Source organism: Myotis davidii, unplaced genomic scaffold, assembly GCF_000327345.1.
Source record: "Myotis davidii unplaced genomic scaffold, ASM32734v1 scaffold292, whole genome shotgun sequence".
NCBI lineage: Eukaryota > Metazoa > Chordata > Mammalia > Chiroptera > Vespertilionidae > Myotis > Myotis davidii.
In genome coordinates this window covers 2143581-2160238 of record NW_006285042.1, presented here as the reverse complement: position 1 = coordinate 2160238, position 16658 = coordinate 2143581, and the positions used below count along the sequence as shown (strand labels likewise).

The window sequence follows — 16658 nt, the reverse complement described above, 5'->3', positions numbered from 1 at the left end:
CCTGTAGACAGCAGATATTTGGGTCATGTTTTCTTTACCACTCATTTACCCTATGCCTTTTGACTGGGGAATTTAATCCATTTACATTTAAAGTTATTATTGATAGAAACTTGTTAGTCGCCATTTTTGTTCTTTACCGCTGCGTTCCTTCTTTGTTTCCTGTTTTTTCTATTTACAGCAGACCCTTTAGCATTTCTTGCATTGCTGGTTTGGTTGTAATAAACTCCCGTAGACCGTTTTTGTCTGTGAAGCTCCTGATTTGACCCTCAATTTTGATTGATAGCCTCACTGGGTACAGTATTCTTGGATTCAGACCCTTCCTTTGCATGACTTCATATAATTTCGTTCCATTCCCTTCTTCCCTGATGTGTTTCTGTTGAGAAATCAGTTGCTAGTCTGATGGGAGATCCTTTGTAGGTAACTTTCTGTCTCTCTCTGGCCGCTTTTTAGATTCTTGTTTTGTCGTTGGTGTTTGCCAATTTAATTATAATGTGCCTTGGCGTCGGTCTTTTGGGGTTTATTTTATTTGGGACTCTGAGCTTCTTGGATTTGTGTGAGTTTTTTCGTCCCTATATCAGGGAAGTTTTCTGTTATTATTTCTTTAAACAGGTTTTCTATTCCTTGCTCAGTTTCCTCTCCTTCTGGCACCCCTATTGGCTGCTTATTTTTTTAATCATATGTTGCAAAACCCATTTCCAAGCGTGTCACTCACATTTCAAATTTGTTTATTATGTTTTGAGGTTTAGAAGTTTCAACTTAAATTTAATTCTTTTGTTCATTTTCTTTTATGGTTTTTGGCTTTTCAAATGATATTTTCACTTATATTTTCCATTAGAACTTTATTAGTCTTATTTTTAAATTAAATACATTAAATTATCTGTAATTAATTTTTGTGCAAGGGATGAGTTTTTATTCTCTTTTTTTGCTCCTGTATTTGTATTTCTGAATGGGAAAAGCTAAAATTTGGTGTGTAACTAAATGCAGAGAGGAAGGAAACCAGATAAATAGCAATTCTGAGTAGGTTCAGAAGTGATTGTATGACTTCCTAGAATCTACCTTTTACAGCTCTGTATACGACAGCCCTGCCCAATGATACACATATAGGCATTTTGTGGGTAGATCTAGGTTTTTTTTACCCCTTTAGTTTCTTGGAAGAGGTGCAAAAAAGAAAGTCAGTTCTCTCAAGATTATTTGGCATAATCCTGGTTAAACTGAATTTGTAACTTTGGGCCTGTCAATGTTAAGGGGAAAAGGATTTATTTCTACTTGAGTGTATAGTATTCTAAGCAATTGTATTGGGTTTTAATTTTTTAAAAATAATTTTCCCTTTTAGAAAAGAGACATATACTTTTCCTCCTGGTTCATCTAAGCGCCCACCCACCCCTTCAAAGTATACTGTGGGCATTCAGACGGATTATCGTGATTCTGAAGTTCAAACAGATCCGTATTCTCCAGAATATATAATATGTCAGGATTCAATCCCTGAGCTCTTGACCCTGGCTACTCTGACTTGGGGTGAGTTGGTAATTCTCTTGTATATTTGAAGATGATAGTCCTGATAACCTTGCTGGCTATTGAGTTCCTGGAAATTCAGAGCACATAGAAGCAACTGTAGTTTAAAGTGTCTTGCTCAGTAGAGCTACTTTATAGATTCATTCTTTTTCTAATACTTTACAAAAATTTAATTCTCACCTGAGGATATTTTTATTTGTTTGTTTGTTTGTTTGTTTAGAGAGGAGCAGGAGAGAGAGAGAAACATTGATGTGAGAGAGAAACAGCAATGAGTTTCCTCCCATATGCGCCATCCTGACTGAGAATTGAACCTGCAAACTTTTGGTGTATGGGACAATCGAACACCAAATCGAGCCACCAATCAATCAAACCACCCAGCAAGAACCTTTGTGTGATAGTATTTTTGTTCAAAGAGAGCTATACCCTTTTCACTGTAAGCAGGCTTGTTGTACTTTATCCTTGAAGCTAATGTTATATATCAGCTAAATTTATTCCCCAATCAATGCTCTTTATTTTTTTTAAGTTAAATGTATTGGGGTAACATTGGTTACTAACATTATATAATTTTCAGGTGTACAAGATTATAAATCTGTGTCTAATTACAGAAGTCTAGTTTCCTTCCATTACCATTTATTTAACCCCCTTTACTCACTTTGCCCTCTCACCCTTCACCCCCTTTCTCCTCTGGTAACCACAATCTATGAGTTTGTTTTTGTTTGTTTTGTTAGTTACTCTTTGTTTTGTATTTCACATATGAAAAGGGAACCATTGTACGTTGTTGATGAGAATATAAGTTAGTACAGGAAAATAATGTGAAAGTTCCTTAAACAATTAAGAATAGAAATACCGTGTGATCCAGCAATTCCTCTTTTGGGTTTTACCTGAAAAATATGAAAACACTTATCTGTAAAGATATCTGTCCCATTATGTTCACTGCAACATTATTTATAATAGCCAAGGCAATCTAAGCATCTATCCATTGGTGGATGCAGAAATAAGTCAGTCGGTTTAATTTTGTGGTTGCTTTGCTGACTACTCACTGTTTATCCTGGTGAGTCAACTCCTTTTCACTGAGCAATCTATTTTCCTTCTTTACATATAATTTGAATGTATACTACTGAATGCATATTTCAACATGTTATAATGTTTTCTTACTTTTCCAAAATACCTCGGAATTTATCGAAGTTCTCTTACATACCTTACTGGATGATTTGGATGATTTCTTTTGATATCTCTGAAATGTTAATACCTTTCAGGCCCAGAAATTCACTCTTAGAGTGTAATAAAATCTAGCCTAAGCCTATATCATGTGGAACTATAAAAAATTAATAGGAGAAAGGGCCTTTAGGAATTGCTATACATTAGCTTTCAAACTCATTTGATTGTAGCTAGGAAACTGAGGACCAGAGAGGCTGACTCTTCCCGGGCCATGGAGATAGTGACCTGCCTAAACAGAGAAGGCAGAAAATTTTCTCCTGCCTAGAGGAGGATCTGAAGTCCAGTGCCTGCCTATCTAAGACTTCAGCCAGAACTGAGCCAGGCACTCTGCCTGAGGCTTGGACGTGACCTCTCAGTGTGCTATGGGCTTAGCATTGAGCTGAGTAGGACAAGAGCCAGGTCCTCCAAAGCAAGAGATCTAGGCAGGGGCTCAGAAATGGTTCCCTAGGGCGGAGCCCCACTCCTGGGCTCACCGCGGTTGAAGTGTGCCACTGTTCAGGGTGCTCATGAGAGAAATCTGCTGATGACCTCAACCCAGGAATTACAAAGTATTTAAAGGAACACAGACACCAGGCATGATCCACCAAAAATAAATAAAATGGAAGAATAACTGATTGAGCAAAGTAAGCAAGTTGAAAAGGACTTAGGAAGTACTTTTTAAATCCTCAAAGAGATGAAGGGGAAAATAGCAACAATGAAAGCAAGAATGGGAGCCATTAAAAGAACCAACTGGAATCATTGAAAGGACTACTAATTAGCATTAGACTTTATTAGAAAACTATGAGTGGAAATTTCTAAGTTAAAAACTTTAGGGGTGACCTCTAAAAAAAAGAAACAATATATTGTTTCACAAATGGTAGTGGGGAAGAGAGGAAATAACAGAGAGCAGAAAAGGGGAAAAGCAAAGGAAAAACATAGTCAATAGAAAATACATAATAAGATATCAGAAAAGTGTTCAAATATTTTGGTAATCAAAATACATAAAAGTGACTTAAACTTGCTTATTAAAAATATTAGTGGGTTGGACTAACACAAACCCAGCAAAAGCAGCTTGCTATCTATAAAGTAGCACTGAAATGTTGAAAATAAAGAGGTGAAAAATATACTGATAGATAACTCAAAGAAAGTTCATGTAGCAATGTTAATATTAGACCAAAGTTAATCAGAAAACATTAAAAGGAAAAATGAAGTACATGTAACAGTTATAAAAGGACTAGAGGCCCGGTGCATGAAATTCATGCCCGGGGGGTGAGGGTTGTCCCTCAGCCCAGCCTGCATCCTCTCCAATCTGGGACCGGTAGTTGGACATCCCTCTCACAATCCAGGACCGCTGGCTCCTAACTGCTCACCTGCCTGCCTGCCTGCCTGATTCCTAACTGCTTCTGCCTGACTGATCACACCCAACTGCCCTCCCCTGCTGGCCTGATCGCCCCCAACTGCCCTCCCCTGCTGTGACCCGCCTCCTCTGCTGGGACCGGCCTCCTCCATGGCGTGCAGAGCCACAGGACCCTCAGGCCTCACTGCGTGGAGCAGCCGCTGGGCCCCACCTCCACTGTGCACACAGCCATCTTGTGACGGCCATCTTGTGACGATGTGAGGGTGTGATGACCACTTGTCCTAGGCTATTATTAGTATAGATATATCTTTCATGAACTTATAGGTAACATATGTGAACTCAAAATGTAAAGCAAAAATTGGTTAAATCATGAGAAGAAATAGACAATTCCCTACTCATGTGGATTTTAATGTGCCTCTTTCAGATTAAGCTGTCAAAAATTAGTAAGGACTAGACGATTTGGGTAGGAAAGATGATTAATGTGCTTCACATAAAAGAGTTTATGTGTGGTAGGCCATGGCCAAACTGATGTGGATCTGACTATATATTAAGAAACGAAATGTGGAAGACTTGGCTGTAGCATTGCAGGTAATTAATGGTTCTAGGCTCCTTTGACCTGGCAGATCCCTCACTGTATTTGTAGTCATTTGATTTGAGAAAGATGCCACTGTGATTTAGTGGAGGAAAGGAGGTCTTTTCAAATAAATGGTGGTGAAACAATTACATATTTATGTGCAAAAAAATGAACTTTAATTCTGATTCCTACTTCAATGTAGTCTCAATAAAAAAAACCAACAGGTGTGTGTGTGTGTGTGTGTGTGTGTGTGTGTGTAAATTGATAACCTGATTCTAAAATTAATATGGGAATCTGAAAGGGTCAAAAGTAGCCAAGGCAAATGTGAGAAAACAGAACAAATATACAATACCAGATATAAAGACTTAAAGCTTTAGTAACTAAAAACTGTGGCATAGTTGCAAAGATAAACAAATATATCATTGTTACAATAGAGTCCAGAAATTAACTCACAGATAAATGTCATCTGACTTAAGACAAAGATGAAATGCTAACAATAAAGGGGAAAGTGATAAATTAGATCACATTAGAACTAAGAACTTCTTTTCACCAAAAAGCCCCCACATTTAAGAGAGTGAAAAGGCAAGCCACAGATGGGAGAAAATATTTGCAAGTGCTTTACATTTTTAATTTATTTAATCTTCACAAGTTAAGTGAAATATAACTTAAATCAGAAATTAATACTATAGATCTTAAAAAGGCAAAAGAAGTGGTCATGAGGACCATAAAGTAATTTTTTGGATAAAGATTAATAATATAGCCAAACTTCTTGTTGGAAATAGCAAGACAAAAGACAGAGATACAAAAAAAAAAGTGTATTAGGATCAGCAAGGGACATAACCACAGAGTAAATGACTTAAGAACTTTAAGAAAATACTATGCATATCTTTTGCCCTATATTTTAAAAGTAGATAAATTACACAATTTTTAAAGAAAATATAAATTACTAAGTTGGTTTCAAGAAGAAATAGCAAACATGAATAGAATAACTATAGAAAATGACTTGGTAAAAAATTTCTTTTAAGAGTACTAGGCCTAAATAGTTTTTCAGATATGTTTACCACCCCTTTAAGGAATAAATAAGCTCTATTTTATGCAAATTTTCCAGCAAATAGAAAGAGAGGATAAAGTTAATTTATTCATTTTATGAAGCTAGTGTAGCCTTCATTTGAAAAGTGAATAAGGATAATACTAAAAAGGAAAACTACAGGGCTGTCTCATGAAGAAAATGCAAAAATTCTAAATGAAATACCATCAATCAAATCTTGCAGTATTTTAAAAGATGACTTGTCATAAACAAGTTGGTTAATCACATAAATTCAAGTTTAATACATATCAGAAAACCAATGTAATTTATCATTTTAACAGAAAATGTTGGGAAAATGCTTCAATAGGTATAAAAAAAGTGTTTGATAACATTCAACGCTCATTTATGATATAAAGTCGAAATAAACTGGAATCAGAAGAAAAAGTAATATAATAAAAGGTGTCTAGCATAGGCTTCAATAAATATGATAGTAAAGGTGAAACTTTGGAAGCTTTACCTTAATGTGAGGAAAAGGCAGTGACCCCTTCATCACCATAGTTACTTAGCAATGCAGAGAACATCCTCGCCCAGGGCTTATTGAGTTATAACCCATTGCCCACAGGGACATTTGGAAATATGGTGGCATTTTTGTATGTGATAATGATTAACAAGTGCTCCTGGCATGTAGCACATGGATGTAGTTGGGTGGGAGGTTGTAATAATACTAAACATCCTGTCCTGTATAGGGCAGTCCCGTGCAACAAATGATTATCCAATGTGGCAGCCATAGTACCTTGGTTGAAAAATACTGAGTCAGTGCAGTAAGAGAAAAGAAAAGAAGTGAGATATGAGTATTACAAAGAAGCAAAACTACCTTTATCTGCAGATGATGTGCTCATTTAAAAAGATCAAATGAAATAACAAATTTTTAGAATTAAGAACTTGAGGTCAACAGGGTAGTTGATTATGAAATCAACATACAAACTTCAGTAGCCTTCCTATATGTTAACAATAACTAATTAGAAATATTGAAAAAATAATATTTTTAATAGCAACAAATAACAAAATACCTAAGAAATCACTTAATAATATAGGTGCAGCCCTAGCCGGTTTGGCTCAATGGATAGAGCATCGTCCCTCGGACTGAAGGGTCCTGGGTTTGATTCTGGTCAAGGGCACATGTCCAGGTTGCGGGCTAGATCCCCAGTAGGGGGCGTGCAGGAGGCAGCCAATCAATAATTCTCTCTCGCCATTGAAGTTTCTGTCTCTCTTTCTCTCTCCCTCTCCCTTCCTCTCTGAATCATTAAAATTATGTTTTTAAAAAGTGCAAATTCTTAAAAAAATAAAAATAAGCCAGTTGGAGAAAGATAAATATCACATGCTCTCACTCATATGTGGGATATAATGATCAACATAATTTGATGAACAAGAATAGATCCAGAGACAAATGGCATGGGAGGGGGGGAGGTTAGAGAGCAACCAAAGGACTTGTATGCATGCGTATTAGCATAACCAATGGACACAGACACTGGGGGGTGGGGGGCTTGCCCAGGGTGGGAATGACTGGGAGGGTGTCAATTGGGGAAAAAGGAGACATATATAAAATCGGAGACAATAAAAAAATGCAAATACTTTAAAAAATAAAAACAAAAACAGGTGCAAAGCATTTATGGAGAAACATATAAATTGTGACTTTTTGTAAATTACTTTGATATTTCTTTGTATTTAAAAAAAATAGATTTGTCTAATGCAGGGCATATCAAGATGTGATTGTTCAGTAGCCACATAATATTTTTCAAATATTTTCCGGCATCTTATATGCACCTAAAATTTCTTCTGGCTGACTTATTTTTTTTTAAATATATTTTATTGATTTTTTACAGAGAGGAAGGGAGAGAGACAGAGAGAGATAGAGTTAGAAACATCAATCAGCTGCCTCCTGCACACCCACCACTGGGGATGTGCCCGCAACCCAGGTACATGCCCTTGACCGGAATCGAACCTGGGACCTTTCAGTCCACAAGCCGACGCTCTATCCACTGAGCCAAACCGGTTTCGGCTTCTGGCTGACTTCTTAACAAGAAGCAGTGCAGGACACAGCTGGGAGGTACATCTAGAGCAGCGGTTCTCAACCTGTGGGTCGCGACCCCTTTGGTGGTTGAATGACCCTTTCACAGGGGTCGCCTAAGACCATCCTGCATATCAGATATTTACATTATTATTCATAACAGTAGCAACATTACAGTTATGAAGTAGCAACGAAAATAATTTTATGGTTGGGTCATAACATAAGGAACTGTATTTAAAGGGACAGAAGGTTGAAGGTGTTCCCTAATATTACATCCCAATGTAACCTTAAATGTGGAGAGGACAGGAGCTGAAAGGGAGTAAATGAAATACTGGCAGGTACATGAATTTGTCCATGTGTTTCTAAAGTGTTTTTGCTTCACCTCCAGGTCGAGGTCTCCCGGCAGGACAAGCTGAGGTGGAGATGATAGAACGTGCCAGGGAGAAGCGTGCCTGGGAAGCCACTCTCCCGCCTCTGACTGACATCTCCCACTTTGAGAAGAGGAGGAAGATGATGAATGAGATGGAGAGGAAGGAGTGGGCCTTCCGAGAGCAGGAGATTCAAAAGTAGGTTCTTGATCCCCCAGACGATGGCTCTTACGCTGATGGGAGTAATGTTAACACTTTTTATCTATAAAGCATTTTTCCAAATGTGTTAGGTTTAAAAGTAATCCTCAACCTATGTAGATAGGAAATTGGGTTTCTGGTTCTTCCAGGAACAATAGCTCTACAGTTTTCTCTCCATTGATATAAAAAGGTACAGTGGCCTCTGTGTGTGCAACCAGCTCGGAGCAATTCCTCAAGGCACCTCTGCTTCTCCTCTTCCCTTTTCTCTTTAGTCTCTAATCTAGGCTATCACAGAACCCCACTGATTTTTGCATAATGTCTTTTAAACTGTCCCTTTCAGTTCATTCCTGTGCCACTCCCCTAGGCCTTGGCCCTCCTCCTATCCATCAAACAGCCTCCTAGCTGATCCTGTTTCTTATCCCCCTAGTACCGGATTCACAGGCAGAACTCCATGGGTTCCAGAGAGAGCTAATGGGGCATTTTCTATGTAAAAGCCAAATTGTGAAATTCTTCAATTAAGAGATGAGCTCACAGCATATAAGTGACAATATACTGAGGTAATATGGTTAAGTTTTCAATCATTTTAACTGATATATTTTCAGTTAATGAGGTTGTCCCTAGAATATGTAGAATAACAACTCCTTAGGAAGAAAAAAAAAGGGGGGGGGGAACCTCCACCAAGATTGTTCTTTTTTCAGGCTGTAATGAGGTACTTTATTACTTCTAGCAATGCTCCCAAAGCCCTGGACAGCATGCTCACATATAAGAGAGTTAGGGACCAAGAGACTCTGAAACTTAGTGTGGTTCTGAATTCAAAATATGTTTATCTTTTTGCACCTTCTGATTCACCCTGAAGCAGGACAATGTGATGTTTTGTTAAAAACTTGCAATTTAATAGAAAATAGCATTTGGAGCAAAATAGGTAGTAAATACCCAATTCTGTATGCAGAAATGTAAATTTATTGCTGCAATTTGGAGAGCTATATTATTTTTTAAAATATATACTTTTATTGATTTCAGAGAGGAATGGAGGAGAGAAAGATAGAAACATCAATGATGAGAGAGAATCATTGATTGGCTGCTTCCTGCATGCACCCTGCCTGGACATGTGCCCTTACTGTGAATCAAATCATGACCTTTTGTTCATAGGTCAACACTCAACCATTTTTGCCACACCAGCTGGGCTGGAGAGCTATATCCTTGTCAGAAGGACATTAAAAATATTAAAAATATATCTGGCTAGAATGAAGACATCACCTAAGAGAGTACTTTCGTTAAACTTTGGGTAATTTTAATAAACATGTTTTGCACCTTTCCTATGTGCCAGGCTCTGTGCTGTGAGCTAGGGAAACAGGAATAATAAGAAATTGCTATGCCCTGGCAGCGTTCCTCATGGTCCACTGGAGTGGGGAGGGGTGGTGGTCAAAGATGGAGCAAAAGACCTTCAGACCAACAACTCTCCAGCAGGGCCCATCAGGTGATGTGCTCCTCTCTATACACAGTGCCAGCGGGACCCAGGCGAGAGAACCATCAGTTCTGTCTGAGGTGGGTGGAGATTGGGGGAAACTACGGAGAGGAGGTAGCCCCTGAGCTGGGTGTTGAAGGATGAGTAAGTAGCCATCAGGTGGACAGCAATATCAGCGATGATGATGATGATGATGACGATTTCACAAAGCATGGCTCACTTATAGAGTGCTTATTATGTGCTGGAACCAAGTTCCAAGTCAATAATTCTGAACATGTGGTCCATAGATCAGCAGCATCAGCATGATCTGGAAACTTGTTAAAATACAGATTCTCAGCTCCATCCCCCACACACTGAATCAGGGTGGGGAGCAGCAGTCTGTGCCAGAGCAAGCCCTCCAGATTATCAGATGCATGTTCAAGTTTGAGAACTGCTGTCCCAGCACGTTGTATACTGTAACTCATTTAATGCTCACAACAGCCTAATGGGATAGATACCATTATTTTGTCCATTTTGTGACTGAAGACATTGAGGCAAGTGATGAAGTTGAGACTTGAACCTAGGATTTCTAACTCTAGATGAAAGGTGACCATTGGTGTGTGGCTTACTTTTAAAAATCTCCCTCCATATTGACTTGTCCCTGCTTCCCCACCCTCACCTCCATATTCACTGTGAGAAGCCCCATCTATGATACGTTAGCTCTGTCTTGAGTCCTTCTGAGTCAGACCTTTAGCTCCCTCTGCGGAGGCCTCACCTTTCCCTTGTCAGTGTGGCAGAGCTCAGTCCTTGCCTGTCCTCCAGACTGCAGAGTTAAGGAAGTCCTCTAAGGAAGCCTTGCCCACCGCCTCCTCCCCCCACCAACCGGGAATAGCTAGACATGGTGCTATGTCTCTTCTCCCACAGAAATCTCTTCATTCTTCGGGCCTGGGGTTTATCTCCTTGTGTGGTAAATGCTGGTTTATATGCCCACTCCTCTAGAAAGTGCTTGTTCTGAGAAGGTGCTTTGTCTGGCTCATCGTTGTTTGCCTGGCACATAGTGAGCACTTAATAAGTACTTGGCGAATGAATAACTGGATAAATTACTGTATAATTTTGAAGCAGGAGTGAAATGTCTAAATCTCTATTATAGGAAGGAAAGTCTTGCTAGCTCTGTGAAACAAGGATTGAACGGGGAAAGACTGAACTGGCAACAAGAGTCGGAGTTAGGAGACATGGCACGAATGCGAGCTAGGGAATGGAGGCAAGAAGCGTTTTAGAGGTGGGATCCCTAGAGGAGGGAAAATGATGTAAGAGAATGGGTAGATTTCTGGGGGAACAACATGAGTGGGTTTTTGAAGTTGTCAGGGAATAGCTAGAGATTTGACAGAAATTCTGGCTCAGAAAGATCTGGGCTGGAGGTAAGGATTTTAAAGTCATTTGTATGTGGCTGTGTGCACACGAGCAAGGTAACTCCAGGAGAACAAGGTAAAGGTAACAAAGGTTGACCAAGTACCTGGAGGTGCAGACACTGGCATTTTCACATTAACTACTTAGGATAGCATGCCACACCCTCGTTTTCTCTTCACTCTCGTCACGTAGCCCTCTAGCAGCCAGTCGACCTGAACCGTGCGTGAACTTCTTGTTCACTTAGGCCCATCTGCCGAAAGAACCCTGATTTTGCCCCATCCATCTGGCACACTTCTTTGTCCTTCAGAACTGCACCCATATGTATATATTCCTATTATATACTCACCATTGAGCTGTCACCTCCAGACCACCAGTTGTCACACTTTTGCTAAGGTGGTCTTTTTAAAATATGTGACTATGATACCAGTCTAAAGAGGAGACCCTGTTGATGGCAGGTGCTCCCTTTCTGGTAGAACACCTGTTTGCCGTACCGTATGCTTCTTTGTTTTGTCATGTGCTTGAAGATTGCAGGAGATTCGCCTGGAAATTCTAAAAGAGCTGCTGAGGAAACGTCTCAAGAAAAGCAATGAAATGACTGTGAAGCACTTGAATGCCCAATGGTCTAACCTGCAGGAAGCAAAGGAGGCAAAATTGGCAAAAATTCGTCGTACACATGTATCAGGTAATGGTGTAGTATGAACAATGAAGAGAATGGAAACTTTGGCTTTGCTTTGGGTCTCTGATCAAACCTGATTTAACTATGACATAATTCTGGTTTGGTCCTAGTGTTATTAAATAAGTAGCAGATGGGAGATGAGTTATTTCTCAAAAGTAGAAGAGTGGAGGAAAATTCCTTATTAAGAAAATCAAGTAATGATGTTCTGACAAGTAGTTAAGCTATTGATGGTGTGTGTGTGTGTAGATGTTCCCTGGACAGAGTCCTGTTTCTCAACCTTTTATTCATCATCATTTCCTAAAATAGACATTCAGACATCTTTTTTCCTATTCACCCCTCCCATGACATTTTAATACACAGGTATACTGTATATTTGTTTATGTACTACAAGTATATCTGTACTTTATACATAAAAGAGGAGTCAATGGAAGATTAAGAATGACTAAATAAAAATTTTAAAGTAAAATTTAAATTAATTACCATGATACTTAACTTTATAGCTATATTAAGTAATTGATTTACTTATAAAAATATCATCAATTATATATGCCAATTAAGAATTTATATACATAATAGCAATATAATCACATTTAAAAAATCATTCCAACTTGTCATTTTCTAGCAAAAGTAAAGCAATTACAAAAATTAATTCTTTAAAAATTATTTTTAGTGAGTTTAACTTTTAATTTTTTCTTGATGTGAGAAAATAGGTTTTAACTTCACTAGCTGCATTTAGATGTTGTCAGCATACATTGTTTCCAGAATTTGACATATTTTAATTTATTCTGGCATTAGTCAAGATGGACAGAGATTGTTGAAAAATCTACAGTCTTCTCTCCTTTTTAATTATTTTCCTAGGAAAGAATAATTAATTACCTTAGTCTCCATTGAGCATGTCTTTTTCAGTTACTTTGAATTTCTTTCATTTATTTAACAAATGTTTATTGACTATCTCTTCTTGGCTCAGAGCTTGGAATGCTTTTATAAAAGAGCCCTGGCTGTTGTTTCCCAGTGGTTGGAGCATCAGCCCATCCACCCAAGAGCCTCAGGTTTGATTCCCGATCAAGGGCACATACCTGGGTTGTGGATTCAATCCTCAGCCCCCATTCCCCAGCCCTGGTTGCAGGAGCCAACCAAACAATGTGTCTGTTTCACATTAATGGTTTTTTCTCTCTCTCTCCTCTCTCTCTCTCTTTCAGCTCTATCGCTTCTGCCTGGGTCACAAATGACAGACTTCTGTTTTCAGTGTGACTTTCCCCCTGCAGTGAGTGGCCATCATGAAATTCATTCAGTTCAGTAGCTTCCCTGAGAATAAAACTAGAACTGGTTTACTATTCTGCATTTAGATCATTCAGAACAATATTTTGGAGATAGTCATGGAGGTATGTTTTGTTTTAGCAATCAGAAAACTTATGGGAAAGAGAAAGAATGTAGAAGAGAAGTTCGAGAGAAGAAATATCATCAAGGACTATTCTGATTATGCATCACAGGTCTATGGACCTCTGTCTCGCCTTGGTCGTTTCCCAGACAATGATGAGGACATTGCAGTAAAAAATCACTATCTTGACACCTATGAAGGTAAACAATTTACATAATTACAAGTTCAGTATAAATTAAATACATAATTTATGTATATATATATATATACCTCCTGAAGAGGAGGGTCTTCCTATGCCTTGATATGAGCAGTACTTTAAATCTTTTATACTAGTGATTAGGATTATCTATTGTGATTCTCAATTGGCAGCAACATACACCACCGTCAGATTAGCTAAATGAATATAAGATTGCATAGTTCAGTAGTGGTGGGAAAAAAGAAATATAAGTTAAATATATAAAACATAACTTAGATTAAAAGCTAAACAACAAATAAAAATACTTGCAAGAAAAAGTAATTAATATATTTAATATTATTAATAATATGAGTTGATACATACTAATAAAAACTACTAAGACCCACATAAATAAATAGATACACTATACAACCGTTTATCAAGGGGTAAAGTCAATTAGCTACTAAACATTAAAACACATGGAATGTTACTAATCATCAAAGTTATGCAAAAATGAAATAGAAAAAAGTTTTATATCAGGTTTAAAAAGCAAAGAAACATATAATGAAATCAGTCTTTTAAAAAGAAATGCCAGAAAACCAGTAGGCAAGGGGATGGAAAACCAGCGGATAAATTCATGGAGAGGATTATTTCTACTATACCATTCAGGAGAGGCCTTTATTTAAATTACTTAAATTTCAGTTGACAAGTTGAAGCATCACGTGGCCAAGATCATGAGCTGATGGTCATAATATTGGATGTGTAGCTCTGGCTGATCATCTCCAGAGCAGAATATGATAAATTGGTATGCATCCACTTTAGAATGGTGACATGTATCATATGATCATTAATTTTCTGTTGGTTATTATTGTGGAATTTATTTTTTCAGGGCAATGTTTTCGCTTTAGAATGCATTTCTCATTTTTTTAAATTTATACAGAAATTTGCTTTACACTTTGGGGGTGATTCAGTTATAGGAGATACACCTTATCAATGATTCTAAATGAGACCACTTGGCAAGCAACTGATAAAATTAACAATATGCTTTCAAAATGCTAACTTTAAGCCCCAGATACTAAAAAGATGTGCTTCCTTCCCTTAGGATTAGTCGAACTTGAGTCCTGTCTCCCAGATTTTGTGACACAGCCCCGAATCAAAGCTCCAAAACCTAAAGTCACAACCACCAAAGCTGGCTTTCTAAAGAGGGCGGCAAAGCTGGAGAATGAGTTGGCAGAGGTTCATAAGGTATAAGCCTCATCTGGGAAACAAGATGCTGCTAGGGTGACTTTTGCAGAAAATACTTCGCTGCAAACATTGCACTTTGTCTTGGGCTGCAAAGTCTGGTAGTTCTCAACACACAGCTCTTCATCCCACCCCCTCTCTCTACTTCTCTCTCTCGAGGTGGTCTGTGCTGTGCTGTGCATCTCCCTGCTCATTTTAAATTACTTGTAGGAAAGCCTCTTGGAGGTTGTTCTTTCCATTTACAGAAGCCATGTTACGCTCTAAAAGAAGTTACATAAATTTGACACTACATTAAGGTCTAGTGTTAAGAATGATGGTTTTAATAGGATAATAGGCCCCATTTTCTCCCTTTAAGATGTGTTACCAGGGCATTATGAAGAAAGGGAATCATGCTCAACTCCTCTCTCATCTAGTTTAAAACATAACGGAATGAGAAAGTCTGATGGTCAGCCCTGTCAGCCAACTACACAGCATCCACCAGCTGAGCCTTCTATTTCGTTAACTGGAGGATAGGTGTACAGACTTGGGGTAGAACTTGTGGTATATGATAGTGCTGCTCAACCTTTATCACGCACTAGGACCACCTGGAGGGCTCATTAAAACACCTTGCTGGGTCCCACACCCAAAGTTGCTGATTCAGTGGGTCACGGTGGGGCTGGAGTGTTGGCATTTACTAGGTTCAGGAGATGCTGATGCAGGAACCACATGTTGAGACCCCCTGGTTTAGTCTATCACTGGCCCATGCATGCTTGTTTGTTCAGTTGGTCTTAGTAATAGAATCAGATAAAAATTAGGACCTTAACGATCACTTACCTATATTCATGTGCTTCTTTCCTATCTCATCTTCCATTTGCCCATTCTGGAGTCTGTTCATCATTCTCTCACTTTTTGTAAGGTTTTTTAAATACTCCTTATCAGGGTATGGAAGTTCCCTTCCATTCTTAATTTACTGAAGCTTTAAATCATGTGTTTCTGTTGAATTTTATCAAATGTTTTGTCTGCATTTATTGAGCTAATTATGAAAAATCTTTTCCTTTTAAAGTTATTATTGTATTAAGGAAGAATTATAGTTTCTGGGTATTTTTTAATTAAATATTTATTCAGATTATTACAGTTGTTCCTCTTTTTCCCCCCATAGCTCCCCTCCACCCGGTTCCCACCCCACCCTCTGCCCTTACCGCCCCACCCCCAACGGTCCTCATCCATAAGTGCATGATTTTTGTCCAGTCTCTTCCCACACCCCCACACCCCTTTCCCCCCGAGAATTGTCAGTCCACTTCTTTCTATGCCCCTGATTCTATTATATTCACCAGCTTATTCTGTTCATCAAATTATTTATTCACTTGATTTTTAGATTCACTTGTGTATTTGTTGTTCGTAATTTTTATCTTTACCTTTTTCTTTTTCTTCCTCTTCTTAAAGGATACCTTTCAGCATTTCATATAATACTGGTTTGGTGGTGATGAACTCCTTTAGCTTTTTCTTATCTGTGAAGCTCTTTATCTGACCTTCAGTTCTGAATGATAGCTTTGCTGGATAAAGTAATCTTGGTTGTAGGTTCTTGGCATTCATCACTTTGAATATTTCTTGCTACTCCCTTCTGGCCTGCAAAGTTTCTGTTGAGAAATCAGCTGACAGTCGTATGGGTACTCCTTTGTAGGTAACTGACTTTCTTTCTCTTGCTGCTTTTAAGATTCTCTCTTGTCTTTTGCTCTTGGCATTTTAATTATGATGTGTCTTGGGGTGATCCTCTTTGGATTCCTTTTGTTTGGGGTTCTCTGAGCATCCTGGACTTGTAAGTCTATTTCTTTCACCAGGTAGGGGAAGTTTTCTGTCATTATTACTTCAAATAGGTTTTCAATATCTTGCTCTCTCTCATCTTCTGGCACCCCTATAATTCTGATGTTGGTACGCTTGAAGCTGTCCCAGAGGCTCCTTACACTATCTGGATATTTTTGGATTCTTTCTTCTTTTTGTTCTTCCGGTTGGGCATTTTTTGCTTCTTCATAATTAAAATTTTTGACTTTATTCTTAC

The 16658-nt window shown here is 38.4% G+C and overlaps 1 protein-coding gene across 1 annotated transcript in view; it reads left to right on the top strand.

Moving 5' to 3' along the window:
- MAATS1 (MYCBP-associated, testis expressed 1) overlaps positions 1–16658 on the top strand; it is a 52499-nt gene that overhangs the window by 22519 nt on the left and 13322 nt on the right. The window contains exons 7-11 of the mRNA XM_015558499.1: positions 1334–1515; positions 8124–8301; positions 11677–11834; positions 13227–13406; positions 14484–14626. Coding sequence (XP_015413985.1) covers positions 1334–1515; positions 8124–8301; positions 11677–11834; positions 13227–13406; positions 14484–14626 — 841 coding nt within the window. The remainder of the gene's footprint in view (positions 1–1333; positions 1516–8123; positions 8302–11676; positions 11835–13226; positions 13407–14483; positions 14627–16658) is intronic.